This window comes from Sarcophilus harrisii, chromosome 1 (assembly GCF_902635505.1).
Source record: "Sarcophilus harrisii chromosome 1, mSarHar1.11, whole genome shotgun sequence".
Lineage (NCBI taxonomy): Eukaryota > Metazoa > Chordata > Mammalia > Dasyuromorphia > Dasyuridae > Sarcophilus > Sarcophilus harrisii.
The window spans coordinates 71,617,050-71,639,532 of record NC_045426.1 but is presented as its reverse complement, the minus strand read 5'-3'; the positions used below and the strand labels follow the sequence as shown (position 1 = coordinate 71,639,532).

The 22,483-nt window shown below is 33.8% G+C and overlaps 1 protein-coding gene across 2 annotated transcripts in view; it reads right to left on the bottom strand.

The window, feature by feature from the left end:
- DDC (dopa decarboxylase) overlaps positions 1-22,483 on the bottom strand; it is a 100,047-nt gene that overhangs the window by 14,153 nt on the left and 63,411 nt on the right. For both annotated transcript variants that reach the window (XM_023498267.2, XM_003762537.4), the window contains exons 10-12: positions 13,051-13,127; positions 4,144-4,163; positions 2,204-2,302 (exon numbers count right to left, since the gene is read on the bottom strand). In XM_023498267.2, the coding sequence (XP_023354035.1) occupies positions 2,204-2,302; positions 4,144-4,163; positions 13,051-13,127 (196 nt within the window). The remainder of the gene's footprint in view (positions 1-2,203; positions 2,303-4,143; positions 4,164-13,050; positions 13,128-22,483) is intronic.

The following is a 22,483-nucleotide window of genomic DNA, read 5'->3' as shown; positions in this document are numbered from 1 at the left end:
TTATATGTGTGACACACATTATACACATTATATATAAACATATAGATGTGATTTATACATAAGTATATATTTATATACATATGTATATGTTTATATCAGATGCATCTGTATGTATATGCTAATTTAAAGATATGATTCATGAGTTAGTGGTACTAGACCTTTCTTATATGTTCTGAGTATTATCTCTTGAGAACACAGAATGACATACATGGGAATTAGAGATTGGAGATTGGAGATTGGAGGGCCCATCTCCACCTTCAGTATCCTTGAAAGAATAAACCCGAGATTTATCATTCATCCTCCAGGTACTCAGCCATTGTTTTGGTGACATACTTCAGTATTTGAGAAACAATATATTATGCAAGTGAAAAAAACATGGGGTCTGGGAGTCAGAAAGCCTAGGTTTGGATCCCTGCTCTACCATTTGCTAGTTTTGTGACCTTGGATAAATCCCTTAATATGAATCACAGTTAGTTCATTTGTCAAATAGGTTATAATAATACTTGTTCTTATTATAACTATGATGTTGTATTGTATATATTTTATTAGAATTATAAATGTAGTTATTTAGTCAGTCGATGAAGTGTTTGCTTGTTTTTAGGCACTATGCTAAGTGCAAGGGACACAAAAAAATAGGAAAAAAAGACTTTTACCTCAGGGAGCTCACAATTTAATGGAATATAGATATAATACTATTTGTACAGAGTGACAGCAGACTTCCAAGTCAGGGGGCCCTAGCTGTAACATAGCCTAGCTATACAATCCTAGGCAAGTCCTCTCTTTTCCAGGCAAGTATAAGTCTATAAATTGCAGAAAAGTTATTGATCAGAAGCAGCATGGGGTAGTGAGCAGAGCATTGAACTTATTCAGTAAGTCCTTGACTCAAATCTTACCTTAGATATTTACTACCCATGTAACTGGGCGAATCACTTCATTTTTCTTAGCTTTCCTATCTCTAGGATGATAGATTTGTATACCCTGACTTGGAAGCTTCCTTCTAACTCTAAATCTATCTGATGAGTCTATCATCTGCTTGGTAGAGGCAGTACTACCAGGAGTTCCTTATATCAATGACATTACATATTTGGTCCAATAAAATTAAGCGATTATAAATATAAATTGTTTTTAAGTGTATCAGGTGTGATTCTACTACGACTACTAATTTTATTAATTTATTAATATTGTGAGTTTCAGTTATAGTATTTTTAAATATTAAAATGTTTAAATGAAATTCGTAATTTCTCCTGGGACTAGCTTAACATAATTAAATAAAACCTCTTCTAATATAATTTTGCTCTTTACATATTGCTATCCTATAAAAATGCATTTCAGTGGTCTTTAGAAGATATGCATTTTGTAAAGGAAGAGAATATTAGTAAGTATCTACAATTCTCTAGAGTATGGATTCAAATTGAAAAAGCATCAATTGCTTAATAAGTTGTCCTGCCCCCTACCCTGTTTTCTGTTAATGTCTTAGAAACCTATTAAATGAGACAGGCTCTAGCTAAAATATGACTAATAACTTTGTAGACTGCTCTTATTGATATATGGATCTCCTCAAAGACCAGATTATGTAGGAAGAAAAACCTAAAGAGTCCTTTTTAATCAATATATCCTTTTAGAACTAATCATCTATTCCTTCCTTGGCAATATATTTGAAGGGACATTTGACAATGCAACAATCATGTTTTTAACAATTTCTTAATTAACAGCTTTCTGCTTCTGAATTACAGACAGTATAATTTAGGCTAATTGTTCAAAATGACTAATTAAAAACAAGGTTTTTAGTCACACTTTATAATCTATCTACTGTGCAAATCCATCAAAGGGATGCTGTATGCAATGTGTAAAGTAATAGTAAAAGAATATGAAAAAAACTGTGTCCTTAGAATGCTAGTTTTATACACACACACACACACACACACACACACACACACACACATATGAAGAGGAAGGGAATTTCAGAGTCTCAAGATTTTGATTCAAGCCTAATTTCCTGCCTCCCTCCTCCTTAATACAGTAGTAATCATCCACAGAAATCCGATTATTTTAGTCAGACAGCAATGGAGATTGGACTCAGGAGTTTGTGTTTATACATTTGGGTATTTGAAGACACAGAGAGGAGTTACTTTCTTAGTTCCTAAAATCTGCCCATACTACCTCTTTTCAAATTAAACCAAGAAATTAATAAATATAAAATTACCTTACGAATGTATTCTTGTAGTTTCTTTACACCATACATCCTAAATACAAACCACATTTTCAGAGAGCGAAACCTCCGGCCCAGTGGTATCTGCCAGTGCTGAAAATGGGAACAAAATACCTCATCAAAGAAAGACATGGTAAGAGTGATTTCTCAATGTATAGCTTACCAGTTCAGCAAAGCAATTTGTCAGCATGGTGTTCTTTCCTGCCAAATACAGTGGATCTTGTAGGATAAATTCAATGATTCCAAGAACAGTATAAATCAGATAAAATGGGCTTGTTATTCCTTTGAAGTATTAAACCAAGCCATAAAAAAAGTAAGAAACACATCAGGGAATATTATAGCCTTGGAAAGTTCAGAAATAGCTTATCTTTTGTCCTATACTTTAAATAAGGATGACAAAAAGATTTCTTTTCTCTTGTTGTATGAATGACTTTTGCTTACAGATATAACATTAAATCTTCTTCTCTTTTATTCCCATTCTTACTCTCTCAAGCCCATTTGGGAAAAGCAAGTAGTTTTTGTTTGTTTGTTTTGGGTTTTTTAGGAGTAATGCATAGTGGGTAGAATTAAGAGAGGGAAAACAGTGTGATGAACATTTGAAAAATAAAAGACAACTTTTTCTTTCCTTCAGACAGATTGTCCCTGCTTTAACATCCTAAGGATCCTAATAAGGATCTGCAAAGCAGAGTTGGGTTCCAAATAAGTAAATGTTGTAACAAATCAAAGAAGTGTTCAAATTACTCTACATCTGCAGAGTAAGGAAAGGAAACAAGAGTTATTTGAAAAATAGTTTTTTCTTTGGGTACAACTTTAAATTTAATGTCTGAGCTCAGAATAGTACACAATGTTTTTATTAAATATAAATGGCAATTCATATTTGTTACTAGTTTTTAAAACTATTTTTAAAAAAAAGACTAGGTCTTTCTCACCACTGTGACTGCTGACTAGCATGGAAGTTTTAACATTTTATTAATGCTCCATTTCCAATCTGGTCTGCTTTTCTCATTTCCAGGGACTCACTATAATAGACAAGTGGACAAGTAATGTTTAACTTAGCAGATATCCAGTTGGCTTACTTTATTATAGCTCAGAAGACTCAAGCTCAAAAGATCTTCTAGCCTCAGCCTCCCTAGTAGTTCTGATTACAGGTATGTCTATCTGTGTCTGACATCATAAATTTTTTTGCCTCTATCTGTCCCCACTCCTTGCCACTAGTGGGGACAGATAGAGGCAATTCAATTATGTGTTAAAAATTTTATATATATATATATATATATATATATATATATATATATATATATATATATATATATAAAATCTGGGGAATATCTAATAGTATGCATCATTGAAATTGTCCATAGTTTCATAATCTCTTCCCTTACTTGGAAGTATAATGGAAATAGTATCTGCTCCTCAGTAAGTTGTTTTTGGATTTCTTAATCTTCCTCTTCTGTTTCCTAGTATTCTTAAGTCATAATTATTTTAAGGAGCTATATATGACTAGGACCATGTACATTCACTACACTTAGAGAGATGGGACAGAGGAAGAGAGAAAATATTAACGTATATGTTAATATATAAACTTCTTTGGATAAAGAGTGGATAACTAGACATTTTGAAATCTCAGTTACATATTTGGAAATTATTGTTTAATGACTACATGAAAAAACAGAACTGTCTTTTAATAGTCTTTTAATAGAACTGGTTAGCTGAAACAGAAAAAGTTATCCACTAGATGATAGAGCATTACTTAATTTTTTTAAAGGAATAACTTAGAAATTCTAATTTTGTACTTTTATTGCTTTTGAGATTGATAATAGGTAACAGAAAACCGTACATGAACAATGTAAGAACAATAGATGCTCCTTTTTAGAGGAGACGCATGATTTAAAATGGAGAAAAAAATAAAACAAATAGGCAAATAGTTTACTTACCCGGTAGTCAGTGACAAGACCTGAAATATTTTTTTAAAAAGTCATAATGGTCATTGAATATGTCAATAAAGTTTAAAACCTAAACTTTCTAGCTTAATAATCAGGTCTCCCTTCATTCCCCTCTTTCTCTCTAGTTACAACATGGATTTTCAGCTTTATTTCATACCATTCCCCTCCACATACTCTAAAGCCAATGGAGACTATTTATCTTCTCTAAACATGTTTGGCCTTTTCTCATTTTAGAGCTTTTGTTCATGTCGTTCTCTATGACAATAATGCTCTCCCCATTTCTTCTCCTGTTTCCATATATAGAATCCCCCACTGTCATAAAATCACAGAGTCATATTATGCTAGGACTAGAGACAACTGCAGGCAAACATTCTTCATTTTATACTTGAGGAAACACCCTTCAAAGCCTAGTTCAAAGGCTACAAGGCTTTCCTAAATACCCTACAAGAAATTTTTTCTTTTCCCTCTAAATCCTTCCAAAATTTTATTCATATCTCTTTGGGGAGCTCATCATATTCTTTTTTTACACTTCAGTTATTTTGATAAGGTATCTTTTTTAATTGTGCTCCTGAAGAAGCTGTATATGCTATACAGCATATCTCCAACAGTAACTAAGACTGTACTTCTCATGGAGTTAGTCATTTTCAGTCAAATTTCAGTCAAAACCAGGGTTTTCTTGGCAATGACACTGGAGCAGTTTGATACCTACTTCTCCAAATCATTTTACAGATGAAAAAAACTGAAGAAAACGGGTAAGTGACAGCTAGTATGTGTCCAAAGTCTGATTTGAACTCAGGAAGATAGCTTTCTTGACTCCAGATGAGACTTCCTGGCACTTTATCTACAATTCCACTATTTTGCCATGTATACGTACTTAAATGTTTGTTAGACTATACTTCAAACTCTTAAATTCCATCTCTATGAACTGAATCCTTAACCAAACTAAATATTTTATTTTTGTCAATCTTCTCACCTAATAAACCAGAAACTCCTAAAGGCAGAGTTCATGTGTTATTAGTATCATCTGACAGTAGTGTTGCTTGTGGTTAACATTTTAATTAGAATCAAAAGAAATATATCTGAGACCAGAGTGCTCAAAATATTTCACAGAAATGTCTGCAACGTATAAATGACATACTGAATGCCTACAATGTGCACCAAACTTAGCCAGGTGCCAAAGAAGTTTATATAAAGCACAGTCACTGCCCCTTATGATTTTAGGGCAAAGTCATGTCATTTACAATTTATTTAACAAAACATACAGTATGCAGACATGAAACAGCTAAGTGACAGAATATCATAGAGGTAAATCATTTAACCTCTAAGAATCATAGTCACCAATTTTTCTTGTGCAGCATGATAAATATGGAAATATATTTAGAAGAAATGCACATGTTTAACCTATATTGGATTATTTGCTGTCTAAGAAAAGGAGGAAGGGAAGGTAGGAGAAAAATATGAAGCACAAGGTTTCACAAGGGTGAATGTTGAAAACTATCTTTGCATTTATTTGGAAAAATAAAGTTTATTGAAAAATCACAATCATCTCCCTAAACCTTATCTACTAAATTATAGATAGATTTAGACTTTCATTGATGAAGTGAATTGCCATGTAGAGTTTTTTAGGCAAAGATATTGGAGTGGTTTGCTATTTTCTTCTCTAACTCATTTTACAGAGAAGGAAACTAAGGCAGACAAGGTTAAGTGACCTGCTAAGATTGATACAACTACTATGTGTCTGAGGCTGCATTTGAACTAAGGAGGAAAAAAATAAAGTACAAACTGCCTGTCACCTTTTTCTTCTTGATGCTATATCTCTATTAAAAGCAGTCAAATTCCTGTTAATTTTTTTGGCTTCTGTGTTTAACTGCTGACTTCTGTGGACCCTTCAATAAATTAAAATCTGATTTTTTTTCTGTCTACAGACTTGTACTTATGTAGCTGAACTGAAGAACTTTAAAAACCTTCAAATTTATCTTCTTTTGTTAAATGTGCATTCTATGTACATGATTAAGAAAATTATGACTATATTTTTAAAAGATTTTTACTTTATCTACATTTGCTGTATAGACCTGAGGATACTTCTAGCAATGAGTTTCCATTCCATTTTTACCTCATATGCCCAAATCAAAGAATTACTCAAATAATAAATAGTACTAAAAGATAGCTGTGTATTGTTATCATCATCATTATTTTTGTAAAAATTCTTAGCAATGTGATGTGAATTATTAATATAACTAAGATTTATGTGACAACCTATAAAGAAAATTTCAAAACCTAATAATAATTAATAACTAGCATTTATATAGTGCTTTTTTATAAAAGTTTTTTATTTTTCAAAACATATGCATGGATAATACTTTGACATTAACTCTTGTAAAAGCTTGTGTTCCAATTTTCCCCTCCTTCCCCCTGCTTAGATGTCAAATAATCCCATATATGTTAAACATGGTAGAAATATATATTAAATCCAATATACAAATACATATTTATACAATTATCTTACTGCACAAGAAAAATCAAATCAATCTGGAAAAAAATATGAAAGAAAATCAAATGCAAGCAAACAACAACAAAAAGAATAAAAATGCTATGTTGTGAACTACACTCAGTTCCCACAGTGCTTTCTCTGGGTGTAGATGGTTCTCTTCACAAGACCATTGGAAGTGGTCTGAATCATCTCACTGTTGAAGAGAGCCATGTCCATCAGAATTGATCATTGTATTGTTGTTGCCATGTATAATGATCTCCTGGTTCTGCTCAATTCACTTAGCATCAATTTATGTGAGTCTCTCCAGATCTTTCTGAAATCATCCTGCTGATCATTTCTTACAGAACAATAGTATTCCATAACATTCATATACCATAACTTATTCAACTATTCTCCAATTGAGGGGCATCCATTCAGTTTCTAGTTTCTTACAACCTCAAACAGGACTGACACAAACATTTTTGCACATGTGGATCCCTTTCTCTCCTTTAAGATTTCTTTGGGATATAAGCCCAGTTGAAACACTGCTGGATCAAAGGGTATGCACAGTTTGATAGCCCTTTGGGCATAGTTCCAAATTGCTCTCCAGAATGGTTGGATCTGTTCACAACTCCACCAACAATGCATGTGTCCCAGTTTTCCCACATCCTCCAACATTCATCATTATCTTTTCCTATCATTTTAGCCAATCTGACAGGTATGTAATGGTATCTCAGAGTTGTCTTAATTTGCATTTCTCTGATCAATAATGATTTAGAGCACCTTTTCATAATACTGATTTCAGTATTCAGTGATTTCAATTTCTTCATCTGAAAATTGTCTGTCTATATCCTTTGACCATTTATCAATTGGAGAATGACTTGAATTCTTATAAATTTGAGTCAATTCTCTATGTATTTTAGAAATGAGACCTTTAACAGAATCCTTGAATGTAAAAATGTTTTCCCAGTTTATTGCTTCCCTTCTAATCTTGTCTGCATTAGTTTTCTTTGTACAAAACCTTGTAACTTAATATAATCAAAATGATCTATTTTGTGATCAGTAATGATCTCCAGTTCTTCTCTGGTCACAAATTCCTCCACAAATCTGAGAGATAAACTATTCTATGTTCTAATTTGTTTATAATATATATTTAAAGTTTTGAAGTTAGCAAATGTATTTAAAGTTTTGAAGTTGCAAAGTGCACATTTGATCTTCACAACAATTCTGTGAAATAGATACTATTAATATCCTCATCTTTCAGAGAAGGAAACTGAGGCTTTGACAAGTTCAGTGATTTGCTTATGGCTATGTGGCTAGTATCTCAGGCAAGATTCAAATTCAGGACTTTTAGACTCTAAGCCAAATATTCTCTATCCACTATACCAAAGTTTCTTAAACTGTGGGTCCAGATCCCATATGGGGTTGTGTAACTGACTGTGGGAGTTGCAAAAATAAGTGGTAAAATTATATTTATATATGCATACCAAAAATTGCCATAAAATTAATTTCTTTATGATTTATTATCAGTATTTATTTTAAGCATTATATTTAATTATTACCAGTAAATATTTAATTTGTATATATTTTATATATCTATATACCAAGGGTCATGTAAAATTTCTTGAGCAAAAAGGTATTGCAAGTAGAAAAAATTTTTAAATCCCTGCATTATACCCATAGATACCTGGTATCAGGTATTTATCTAATATTTGAAACAGCTCTAGGCAATAGGAAAAACAAGTAATATTATTCCAATTTTATAGATGGCTAATCTGAGGCTTAAAGATTAATTGACTTGCCCTGAATTACCTAGTTAATAAAACAGATCTTGAACTCAGATCTTCAGACTTAGATTGGGTGGGGGGGTAGGGCACCAATCTCTCTTTTCAGTCCATCCCCTCTCCTCCCATCTTCCCCAGTAGTTACAAAGTCTAAGAGGGTAGGGACCTCATGTTTTATCTAAGTATATTTCCCTCTGGGCCTGGTACACAAAAATCAGGAGCTTAGTAAATGTTCAGTTGACCTGAATTTTCATTCCTAAATCCTGACCTCTCTCCACTATACTTCATTGCCTCTCAACTAAACTAGACTAGGATTCATTACCTGCCCTATATAGTTCCTGTTCTCCAACTTTATGCAAAGGGAGACATTGGTTTTGAACTTCTGATTAATGCCAGATGAGAAATGTTTTTAAAGTCACAGGATTTCTTACTTTAGCCTCTGCTGAACACAAATAGTAAAGCACAAGGCAATTGGTGATGGTCATAAAATTTCCTGTTCCTGTAATGGACTAAGGTATTTAAATAACTCAAAGATAACAGGTAATTGGTGAAGCATAATGGGATCCACATTATTTCTTATCTGGACGATTATTAGCTATATGCCCATATCTATATTCAACCAGGGACTAAACAGGGCATGAATATCCTATTTACAAGGAGGAGCTAGAGCTTTAAAAGCCTGCTGAAAAGGTCTGACTGATATTCTTGGCTGCTGGCAGGGCCATAGAGTTGCTCAATTGTAAAGGCATTAAGGAGGCCTATGACAAATAATCACTATTATTTCTTTTGAAGAAAGAAGGCCTTTGAGTTGTTAAAAGTAAATGAGCAGAAATCATTTTATCTGATCAGTGAAGCCTTTTAAATTACTGAATAATGGGCCTAAGTTAGGAAGGAAATAGCTAATGAGAAAGAAAAGGAGCTCAAGATGAAAATTGTTGGCAACTTAAACTAAATCAGTGTACAAAGTGCCTATATAGCACTTGGCACACACTTGATAAATGTATGCTATAATTGCTATTAATTAGTAATTGTAATGATGACGGTAGTAAAAATAAAAATGTATTTCTACTAATTCTTATGTGTCAATTAGCATGGGGAACAACTTGTGTGCTCCTAAAATATAGCGCTCGTTGCTCTCTTACCTCAGAAAACATTTTTTTCACTTCTTAAAGAGAATTGTCAATAAAAGATATAGGGGTTCTGGCTTTTGATAACATTGCTGCCTCAATGCTAAAGGAGCCATTTGTCCCAACACTGTCAGCCTGCCAGATTTCAGTCGTAAATCTAACAATGGTTGATGGTAGCAGTTGTTTGGTCTTTACTCTGGTGTGGTCAGAGCAGGGGTGTACTGAAGCCCAGCTCAGATGAGCTCACAAAAACTGACTGTTAAATTTTCAGGGTGAGCTTTTACTCCTTGGAAAACTACAAATCAAGGCTTAATTTATTGTTTTGTGAATTTTCTAGACTTTAAAAAAGTGATGAAGAAAATGTTATAGTGCAGAGTAAACTTTTAAATGGATCATGGGCTCACTTTTTGTGGGGAGGAGAGCTGCATGTTGAAAATTCACCAACATACCCCTAGAGTAGAACTTCTTTTCCCCAACTTTTCCCTTCAAACTTGACCTCCATTCACTAATCTCATGGAGAGGGGAAGGTGGGAAGAGTAGTTTCCTTTGAAACTGTGGGAGAAGTTAATGGAGAGTGGAAGTTGCTCAGAGCCACTCTGTCTCAGCTATAGGTTTTCTCCTACTTCTAATAAGCAAGTTTCCTCCCACCAGTACACAGCCAAATCTTTTTATATCAAGAGAAATTCAGGAAAGTGAGGATTCATTTCATCCTTTCCTAATTTGGGGAGAGCTATATCTGGTCATTCCAGTAAATTAGAAAAATAGCTTCTCTTTCTGTGTCCTTCAGCAAATTATATAATCTTACTCATGCTGCTGTTACTTTTCCCTCTCCCCGAACTACTGAATCCAAGATATACATGCATTAAATGAAAATATTTTCAAGAAACCACTTTATTCTTAGGGCAGTAGAGAATACCAAGAATTTGAAGAAATGAAGAAAGAGATATAAGTTCAGCATATGAGAGCCAGAACAGTTAGAGAATAAGGAGGTAGGATTATCTCCCAGCCATCATGGTTATTATCAGCAAACATAAAACCTTTGCTATCTTGCTTTGGTTAAGGGTGCTCCTGTAGTATTCAGCCATAGTCTTTTTCCAGCATCTCACTCTGGTCACCATGTGATCCACTTGGCAATGGAAGCTGGGGTTGAGAGTTGAGTTTGCAGAACATATCAGCACATGGCATTAGGTGCTATGCACTGGATATACAGAGAACCAGTTCTCAAAGTACTTAAATATATCTGTTATCTACATATCTATATCTGCCTATCTACATACATATACATATAATATATACGGTAAATAGCTAAAGCTTTGTTTGTTGTGGGATTTTTTTGGTCAACCTGTGACTTTATTAGTATAAGGAGCTCATTGGGAGGAATTCCCTCTATCAAATTAAATAGGAGCCTGATCAGCTTGCCCAATGTCACAGGACCCATATGTGTCATAGGAAGGATTTGAATCTAGACAGCCCTAATTCTGGTCCCCACCCTTTCCATTATCTATTATTCCATGTAATCTTTCATCACTAGAAAAATAGAAATATGATAATTTGTGGAAGAGAGGACGAGTATTAACAACTAAAGGGATGAAGAAAAGCTTCCTATAGGAAATGACACATGGCTGATTTTGAAGAATATTAAGCTTCTATTAGGTGACATGGAAGATGGAATATAGACATGGTGGACAGCCTTGGCAAAGGCATAGTGATAGGAAATAATTTTCTGAGTTTGGGAAACCTATGTGACTGGAACAAAGGGGAGTAATACTCAGTAAACCTATAAAAGTAGATTGGAAATAGAATATAAAGACCCACAGGCAAGTAGCCAGTACAATGGGTAAAGCAGCAGAGTTGGAGTCAGGAAGATATGAGTTCAAATCCATTCTCAGATATTTACTATCTATACGACTTTGGGGAAATAATTTAATCCTCATTTACCTCAGTTTCCCCAAGGATTCTCCAATTCTCAGGATTGTTGTGAGGATCAAATAAGATGTTAGATACAGAATTTGTTATTTTATGCTACAGCTACTGAAGACTTATGAATAAGGGAGTAGCATGATAGAATGACACATTAGAAACATGGTCCAGATAGCTATGTGGAGGATAGATTAGGGAGGGAAGAAAGCACCAGGATTCCCAGTGAGAATCCATTATAGTCCAAGTGAAATGTAATAACGACATACAAAGGGGAAGAAGAGAATGTCTGTAAGAGATGCTTTGGAGGTACATTTGAAAAGATTTTGCCATTGAAAATAAGGGATGCAGAATGCGGGTTGTAAGCTTTGGTGGATGGAGTCCTCAAAGGAAGGAGAAAGGGAAGGGAAAGAAGGAAGGAAAGGAGAGACAGAGACTCAGAGAGAGAGAGAGAGACAGAGTCACACACTCAAACATACAAAGAGAAATAATAACATGCAAACCTCTTTTTAGTTAGGCTTTTAGTTAGGCTTTTTAGTTAGGTCATTGTGTTATGACCTGTGTTTTGGTAATATTTTCATGGTGCCCATTATCCAACTCATCCTAAAGTGCCAGAAGTTAAAAATTCCCAACAACTTGACTATGAGTCATAAGTTTCTCTAGTTATAAAGTCTGGGAAATCCAGTTTGTAGTGTGTACACATTAGTGATGGTCCAACAAAAAATGGGACACTTCAAATAAGTCTGTCATTAGTGTTACTTTTTAAGCAAAATCACATATTATTTCTTGATCTCATGTTCAATGTAGAAGATTAACAACTTCTTTATTTTTGACCCAGAAAATTTTCTCATAAACAGTCTTCATTAATATTATATTTTAATAATAACATACAAATCAAAAATTCATTGTTGGTTAGAAGAAACTGCCAACACCTCATGTTACAGCCTTATTTATTCTAGGTGGACAGGTTAAAAATAAGTTCTTCTCAATAATAATTCTCAATAATAAACTCATATATTTAGGTAATGGTTGCATGGCTTGACTGTACAATCCAAGTCCTAGATATAACCTATGTAGCCATCTTTCCAGATGAAAACCCAAATCATTTCAATTAATAAACAGGTATCCAGAGCTATAACTTGCACCAACTTCACACCTAGGCCAAGCTTCACAAAACATGCCTAAGATAAAAAAAATCTAAAAAAAAACCCCTTTCAAGTTAACTATATTTTTTAGACAAATTTAGTTACAGACACTATAACTCTCTGTAATTCTCTGTGGGCAAAGATCACAGAAAACTATTAATCTGCGCCTGAGGAAACCACTAGGAAAATGGAGCAGGACAAGATCTGGCTAAAGAGGAGCTCACCTGGAGGAAGATAACTTCTTATTTTAATGACATGCATCTGCGAAGTTAGTATGTCATGGTAACCTCACCCTAGTTATAGGTTTAGAAACACTGAGCTGAACTAAGTTTGGACTTTTTTTGCAGCATGAATACATGCTGCAATGACATAAGTTTGGGATGTAACTTTGGATTTTGAGTCAAGCTAACCTAAAAAAGCAACAGCAACAATAATATTGAAGAAAGTCTGCTTACCAGATTCTTGGTTATGATGCTGTAGGTAAACAGGATCCAGTTTAAAGGCACCTATCAAATCTGCTCTCTTTTTCACCCTGTTTTTGAACAAATCCATATAATATGATTTAATTAATCATACTACTGTCACATCAAAGAACTAGAAATGTCAGAAAATGGTTTGATTTTAGAATCATGTGATATATATGCAGGCTTCAGAAAATCCTTGCACATTAATTTGTTTTACATTAATTTCACTCATTTTTACTTTTTAAAAATAATTGTATCTATTTAAAGAACAAGGAGAAAGAACCATAAAAAGCTTTCCAAATTCTTTGTTATATAAGGGATGGATAGAACTATGGGAGAAATTTAGTTCATATAAAAGCAAAAAAATTCAATAAAATTTATTTTAAATAAAAGAAAAGAAAAAGAAAATGTCTTCCAAATGGAAACAGCCATGAGAGATATAAATAACATAAGCCTAATTGAATAAGGACTTCTTAATGGAGATCAACAGATGTCTTGAGTATAACATAGTCCTGAAACCCAGAATATCCTCCTGTATAATTTAAACCATAGGCACCTCTGCTTCTGAAGAAAAACAAAAACAACCCAAATCTTCCAAATGCTAGGCCATCAAAAGTATTCTGGACATGTGTCCTGGCCCAATACACAAACATATCTAGAACACTACCAGACACCAAGGGTGTAGGTATATGTAGGAGCTTGTGTTATCAATAATTCAAGGCAAAAATCTCTTTTAAAAAAAATTCTGAGTGGGAGAAATATAAGTACTTGAATTATGTAGTTCAATTCAATTTGTTTCAACAACAATAAATGCAATAGACTGGGTTAGACAGCTGGGGATAGAGATGAAAAACAATGATCTTGCTTTACAACATTTTACAATCAAATAGGAAAAGAATGCAAGTACACGCAAATCTGTACCACAAATTACAGTACCATCTGGGCTTGTGATTTCATTTGTATTAGGAAATCCTCAGGTGAGAAAACACTCTTTACCAAAGCAGATTGATATTTTGTCTACAACTTAAATCTTAGTGAGATGCCTGAAGCACTAACAGATTAGGGAATTTGTCCAGCAAGTGTGTACAATGTCTGTACATAAATTAGTATATGATAACTGCAAAACAAAGGTTTAAAAAATCATAAGAAATTTGAAAAATATCTCTACTTTGGTGGGTAGACATGGCCTAATAGCAATATTGTAGTGAAAATTTCCTAGGGACATACTGGAGACTATTTAGATTAGGGGATTTGCCTAGCAAGTGTGTATAATGTCCTTACACACATTAGCATATTATAACTACAAAACAAAGGTTTAAAAATCATAAGAAATTTGAAAATTGTCTCTACTTTGGTGGATAGACATGGCCTAACAGAGATACTGTGGTGAAAATTTCCTAGGGACATACTGGAGACTAAATTTCAATCTGACAGTGGCCTTGGCTTTGAAAACAAATGTAATATAATAGTCACTGAAAGATAAAGCTCAGTAAGCATGAAATAAAGCTTCAAGAATACTGACTACCAATGAAGAAATGAGAGAGAAAGGTAACTGGATTTTATTTTCAAAAAGCTAATACTTTTTTCTTCCTCTAAAAAGAAAAAAAAAAAAAAGAGACTGTGTCAATCAACAATAATAAACTTTCTGGATTATATTCTCTGCTTGAATTGTATGAGAAAATTCCATTAAAACTAATGGAAGATACACCCACACAATACCGCCCTTCATATATGAAAATGATACTCCTGACTGCCCCACTGTTTGCAGGGAAGGCATTTGGAGCTTTTTTCTCCAGTTGTGGTGACTGATTTCGGGTGATATACCAATGCTATCTCAGTCTCATATGTGAACAAGGGCAGACATTATAATAAGTTGACCCAGTTAGGAGTGCTTTTCTGTGATGATGTAAATGAGCAAAGTTACCTGAGACACAGAAATTTGTTCATTCAATTAACATTTAATAAAGGCTCACTACATGTGATTGCAATAGGTTTCAGGCACTACACAGATGATTAAGAATCCAAGAATGCTTTTGATTCATTATGAAATCAAGATTACAGAGTAGCAATCTCAAGAAAGGAATTCAGAACCATCTAGTCCAATTCCTTTACTTTATAGATTAGAAGGTCCAGAGGGAGATTGAATGGGAGGGATCATGATGAAATGATTAGAGTGCTGGACTTTGGGTCAAGGAAACCTAGAAGGATCTGATACGTTCTTACATTGTGTTCTTGGATAAATCACTTAAACTCAGCCTCAGTTCACTAATTTATTAAAAAAAAAAAAGGGATAATAACATGTATACTACTTACTTCAGGGGGTGTTGAAAGGCTCAAATTTTTGTTTTTAAGTCATTTTAGTTATATCGAACTCTTCATGAATCCATTTGGAATTTTCTTGGCAAAAATACTGGAATGGTTTGCCATTTCCTCCTCCAACTCATTTTACTGGTGAGGAAACTGAGGCAAACAGGTATGTGACTTGCCCAGGCTCACACACTAGTGTCTGAGTCATCCAAAAGCTGAAATGAGTAGCTATAACACTTTTACACTATATTGCTAAATATAGTTTCCATAATAATTCAATATTTGCAAGACATTTTACAAATATCATTTCATTATTTTTATTTTATAAATGAAGAAACTGAGGCAGGGAGAGAAAAAGTGATTTGCTTTAAGTCATTCTGCTAAATAAGTGTCTGAAGTGAAATTTGAATTTATATCTTCCTGACTCCAAATCCAAAGCTCTGACTCATTGCCACAAAGCGCCCTACTCAAGCCATAAAATATATAAAATGAATTATAAACCTTAAAGTATTATCTATTATTATTACAAGTGACTTCTCCAGACCACAGAGTGGATAAATGATAGCACTAGGATTGAATGCATGTTCTCTGAATCCTTTATAAGGATCTCATTTGAACCTTCCAGCACTCTAGGAGTGTGAAAATTGAGACAAGCAGAGGTTGGCTGCTCTAGGGTTAACAACTAGTAAATGTCTGAGGCAAGCTTTAAACTCAGGTTTTACTTATTCCCAATCTAGCACTCTTATCTTTGAACTGCCTCCAAATCTCACTTTTTTCAGCTACACTAGATTGTTCTTCTGGTGTTTTTTTTGTTTGTTTGTTTGTTTGTTTGCTGAGGCAAACTTGCCCAGGGTCACACAGTTAGGAAATGTTAAGTGTCTGAGATCATACTTGAACTCAGGTCCTCCTGACTTGGGGGTTGATGCTCTATCCACTGCCCCACCTAGCTGCCCCTAGATTGTTCTAATTAATTGAATTAATTAGACAGAATTATGCCCTACATGTACAAAGGAATGGAAAAGGAAGGTTAGTGGAATAAAGAATAAAGATAAAAAAAGAATACACTATAGGGTAGTTTAGACCCACTGATGTGTGAGGTGATCTATGACCAGAAAGATTTGGTGTAGTCCTTGGAGCCAGTGGGACCTCGATTCAGAGACTCTTGTTATTAGTTTTCTGATCCTAGGCAAGTTCATTAACCTTTCTCAGCATCAGTTACCTCTCCCCAAAATGGGAAAAGTAACAGCATCTCCTCCTACGGCTGCTGTGAGGACTAAAGAAGTTGATGAGTGTAAAGTAACATGCAAACCTTTAAAGTGCCACAGAAATGAGAACTGTCATTGTCCCTACCTTTTAGCACTCATCTCATTAAATTAGTTCAATGATTTTGTGTAATATCATTGCTGTTTAGGGCATTTTCTTGTTCTGTACTATTGAGATGCTGTTTTGTCGTTCTGTACTATTGAGATAAAATTTCTTCAAGGAATGAAATACCCCATATTAAGAGGAGCATTGACAAAGCAATGTGTGTCCTGAAAAGGCTGATTAGAAGAGGAAGGGACCTATAAACCAATTCATATGAAGAATGTTTAAAGGAACTAAATTTGGGAGCAGAGGTTAGGTTCAAGTGGTCCTGCCACTTATTAGTTGTATGACCTTGGGCAATTGATTTACCTACTCTGAGTGTCAGTTTTGTCCCTAATACCTTGAAGAGTTTGAGCTAAACTCCTCTGACCCCTCCAAGTTTGTGACTATGGACATGCTTAACTTAGAAAATAGAAACCCAGAGAGACTGTGTAGTAGAGTGGGTAGAGTGCCATATTTGGGATCAGAAAGATTCCAATCTCATTTCCAATACTCAATAGTTGAAAGACCATAGATAAATTACTTTCTGAACTTCGGTTCCTTATTTTCAAACATGAGAATGATAATTATAAAACCTATAATATCTTACTAGCAAGTTTCACATGAGGTGAGCTACATGAAGGACATTTAAACAACTAAATATATGTGACCTATTGATGATGATTATGATGATGATAGTGATACTGGAAATGTGTGACTTGATAAGTTACTTAACTGCTGAGGTTTTCATTTCCTCTTTTAACCGGACAAATGGGACTCAATTTCTCATAAATTCCTTTCATCTTAGGATCATAGATCACATTTGCAAAAGTCTCCTAAAAATGTTTAACACCAAACTGCATGAAACAAGAATATTAATGAACAAAAGAACTAAGAAATCCCAAAAGTAATCTCCAGAAGAATAGTCTGGACTACCTTTTATTTTTAAATCCGTTTCTATAACCACCATGAGGTTTTAAGAACATTAGAACTGCTATAACCTCTTGTAAGTGGTTGAAATCCTTAGGGAGTAATCACATTCTATATCAACGAAATAACTGGGGAGGGGATGAGCTATTGGGATTTTAAAGTGTACTTTTCTAAGTGAGCAAAAACAGAAATGCAATTGATATGCTGAGGAGTGTGGGACTTCTTTAAAAGCTAATCCCATAGTAATGGACCATTAAGAGCTAGCAAAAATGGTTTAAATTTGCATACAAAGGATTCTGAGCAACAAATGCACAGCAAAAGGTTTATGAGCAGAATAATGAAATCATTAGGGAAAGTATTGACTGTGGTTGTTCAAAGTCACTTTTTAGAAATTCCAATTATCTTGTCTATTTCAATATTTAATGAAAATAACCAAAATGTTTATTTTACATTATGGACTAACCATTGGTAAAATTTCATTATGAAATACAGAGATAGTTTTCATTTCAAGGACTGCACACACATGAAATGCTAGGGAGTTCAGTAAACAATTTTCTTTCCTTTAATTTCTCATTTGTAATAATAGCAAGTCTGAAATTTAAAAAAAAAAAAAAAACAAATGATTCATTTCTAGGTATGTGAGGTGGGGAGGGCAAGGACTGATTGGGAAATGGAGGTTTTTACATTTTTTAAATACAGGAGACAGCTAAGTGTCACAGGGGACAGATCATTAAGCCAGGAGTTCAAATCTGACCTTAAATATTTACTAGCTATGTGAACCTGAGCAAAAACCTTAACCTTTTTCTACTTCAATTTCTTCATTTGTAAACTGGATATATTAATATCATCACAGGGTTGTTTGTGTGGATCACATGGGATAATATTTGTAATAAGGCCTGGAATATAGTAGGCACTAATAAATGTTTATTTTTTTATGGAATTAGCACCTATGCATATATTCAAGGAATACAGCATGTGTTACTTTTATTTTTTTTTTAATTATAATGATTATGTCAAACTCCTCAACTTACAATGCAAAGTCAGGAAGATTTGTATTCAAATCCTGCTTGCCATTTGGTTCTAGTGATCCTCAAAGAAGTAATTAATCTTTATGTGCCTCATACAACTCCATAGCATTTATTCACAAGTTGTGACATATATTAATGACAGCTGGCTATTTGCCCATACCAGGAGTTTTCTAAAATGATTCTATCTTTCCCTTATTTGAATATGGTGGGTCAGTGGGCAAAAAGGCTGGATTTGTAGACAAAAAGCATTTGAATGCTTCCTCAGAACTAAGTTCAAATTTTTACTTGCTATGTGACCTTGACTAGAAAAGCCAACTAACCTCTTGAATCAGCCTGAGTTTCTTTATCTATAAAATGAGTACAGTAATAGTACCTACCTCACAGGGTAGTTGTAAGGATGAAATGAAACATTATGGAAAGTATTTGGCAAATCTTAAAATATTATATAAATGCTAGCAAATAACATTATGATACTCATCCATTTAGCAACTAAAAAACATAATTCTACCTGTTTCCCTGGCTGTCTGGAAAACACAGGGTTTTTTTCCTTTTTTAAAGCTATGAAGCATATAAATTTACAAGACAAATTAGAACCAACCCAAATGGAACCCTGGGGAAAACCCCAGGTTTTCACAAGAGACTTTTGTTGGGCTGAGAGCATACCAAAATTGCATGGCAGCGAGATCTTCACAAAGCTGGTATGTAGTTAGTGAAAAGGGATCAAGGGAATTAAGACAGGTTGAACAAATTTAATCTATTGTTGCTTCACTAAGCATTTGTTGAACTTGCAACTGTGGGAATATCACCACTTGTTAGTTGGGGTGATTCTGGAAAATTGGAGTAATAGCCACTTCTACTATCTTCCATAAAAGATTGAAATGAGGGTCAAATGAGAGACCGAAGGAGAAAGTATGTTGTGATAATGAAGTTGTAAACGTAAAAATGTAAACTACTCCTAATAGTTCTAGGCAATAAATATATTAAATCAGAAGGGATCAGCTACTCCAATTCCCTCATTCTATAGAGGTCTTACTGTGACTCAAGAGAAGTAAAAGGGATGGTCCAAATTCATAAACATCAGACCTTAGATTCAATCCCAAATCCTCGAACTTCAAATTTAATGTTCTTTATATTGTATCTCATTAAAAAAAAAAAAATGAGAGCAAAAGTATAATAGTAAACAAAGTTGCAGGAAGTTTACCAATTAGGCAGACCCTAGACATTTGATTGAATCTCTTTATTTTCCAGTTCAGGAAACTGAAGGCTAGAGATCCAGGGTTCCAATGATAATTATTGGGAGATCTGGGATTTAAAAACTAAGGCTTCTTGTCCCAAATCTCACATTCTTTTCCCTTCACCAACATCTCCCTCCCTGTGCACTTAAGTATTGAAGGGATTTCAGATAGTGGAATCATCAGACTATGGTTGAAATGAGACCACAGTAACAAACATATGGATATTTTTTGACAAATAGCAGGAGCTGAAGTAAACTAAAATAACATGCAGTAGCTAAAATTGGGTATAATCCTTAAATCTTGACAAAAGTATCTAAAGGGCAGAGTTTATAAGAACACACCACTGAATTCATGTGGGCTTTAAAGTCACACATTTAGTGGCAGCAGTGAGCCTCTGTTTAGTAGGGAAAAAATGAAATATAATGATTACGTATAAGCACATTCATTTTTTTTCTGGATCAAACACAAAAGACACATAATAGATATTTGTTCTCAATTGTTAAATTGAGTTTCCATTGAGGTCAACATCAATTTTATTGTTAATCACATAAATCCCTTTTTTACTTTGTCCCATATTCTTTCACCACATAGCAACTCTATAAAAATCTTGCTGCTATCCAATTTATGTATGCTTTCAGCCAAAATTATGTTGCAATAGATTAGATACATCAGTGACCAGGTATAGACATACCTTCTTACACTGTGTTTCATTTTGTTGCACTATCTTTGTCTGTTTCATGGCTCCCATTAGATTGTAAGCTTCATGAGGGAAATAATAGCATTTTTTAAAAAAACTAAATTTTTTTTCTCACATAGTGTCTGGAACAGTGTTTTGAACACGATAGACACATAATAGATCTTCGCTCTCAACTGTTAAATAATTGATGGCAAAATCTGTGTGTTATTAGAAATGCAGAGAGTGTGCCAAAGAAAGATTTCATGGGGACTTTAATTCATAAATGAACAAAGTGTGGATAGAGAAGGAAGGAAGATAGAAACACAGGTTTTAGTTACTTGGTAAATATTTACTAATTTGAATTGCCATTGCTTGCTTGTGTGGGCAAAATTAGAAGACTACATATTAACATTACCTATGTTCTCTGATATTTTTTATTTATTTTGCTATTTCTCAATTACATTTTAATCTGTTTCCCTCCACACACAGGAATTGCAGGAAGCAACTGGGTTCCTTCTGATCTAAAATTTCCCTTTTTCAAACATTTAGATAATACATGCTCTTTCTCTAGATGCAGTCTTTTTCTAGATGTATTGATGTTAACTATGAGGTTGCATTTACCTCCCTAAGTTAGAAGTAAAAGTTATCTTTTTCTGTGCTCTGAGACCATATACAGTAGAATTCAACTTCAAGACAGATGGAAAGGTGCTAAAGTGAGTAAATTACATGAATTCAGACCTCGGTGGTTCAAATTAGGGTACAAATTGGGATTCAAATTGAATCTATAACAAGGTTGCTAAAATAAGTCAGTTAAGCCAAAGTTATTTCCATTTTACAGAAATGGAAACCATTTTATAGAATGGCTAAGTACTTACATTAAAATACATGGAAATAGCAAGAACAGTTCAAATTCACTACTTTTAAAATTCAACTCTTTTAAAAAATGTTTCATGTAAAAATAAAGTAATCTTAGAAAATAGCAATAAAATCAGAGAAGCAGAAACATTTTGCATTTTGATATCAAAAGGGCCATTAATTTCATGAATGGAATTTCAAAGTAGGAAGTGATAAATTAATAAGAGAAGCTAACAGACTTGAATTTAATGTAAGAGATAATATACAGGAAGTGAGTGATGTTCAGGGGAAGAGACAGAGAGAAAACTCCGTGGAAAATAATCTGGAAATTGATAGGTAAAATGAAGTTTAGTAAAAATTCCCCTTGTCCACTTGAGGAAAGGTCATACATTAACATACTTTAGGAATCTGTCATTTTATCAGCTTTGCTACTCCTTCTACCTGTGCTGATTTCATTTCTTATGTGTCTTATTAGATGGTTTCCAACATTTGCTTTGAGGAAAAAAGTCATTTCCTTGCAACCAGCATGACAATAAACTTACCTAGATAATTTGGGAAAAGTCATTTTGGGAAAAATTGAATCTGGGTCTCAATTTCCTCATCTATAAAATGAGGAGCCAGGAAAGGGTGAACCAGCTGAATTCTAAGGTTCCTTCCAAATCAAAATCTATGATCCTATGAATTTAGTTAAATTGGTACTAAAATAATGGAAATATTATCATTCACCAGGTCTATGGCTGAAAGTTTTAAGTTTGGTAGGACCTGCTATTTTGTGCTCCATGGGCACAGTTTTTAAGAACTTGAGATTATTTGATCACAACAATGAGGCATCAAAGTTATATGTGAAGATAATCCTACCAATGTTCAAAAAATTCAAAGAAAATTTGAAATTTTGTATACCTATAAAACATATTTTACTAAATTTTCAAAAGAACCCAAGAAAAGTAGAAGGAATGCAGTTGAGACCAATTATTAGAGCTTTTCAATTAGGCAAAATTGGAGCCACTCTGATACATTGAAAGACAAACAAGTAAAGACAAATTAAATAA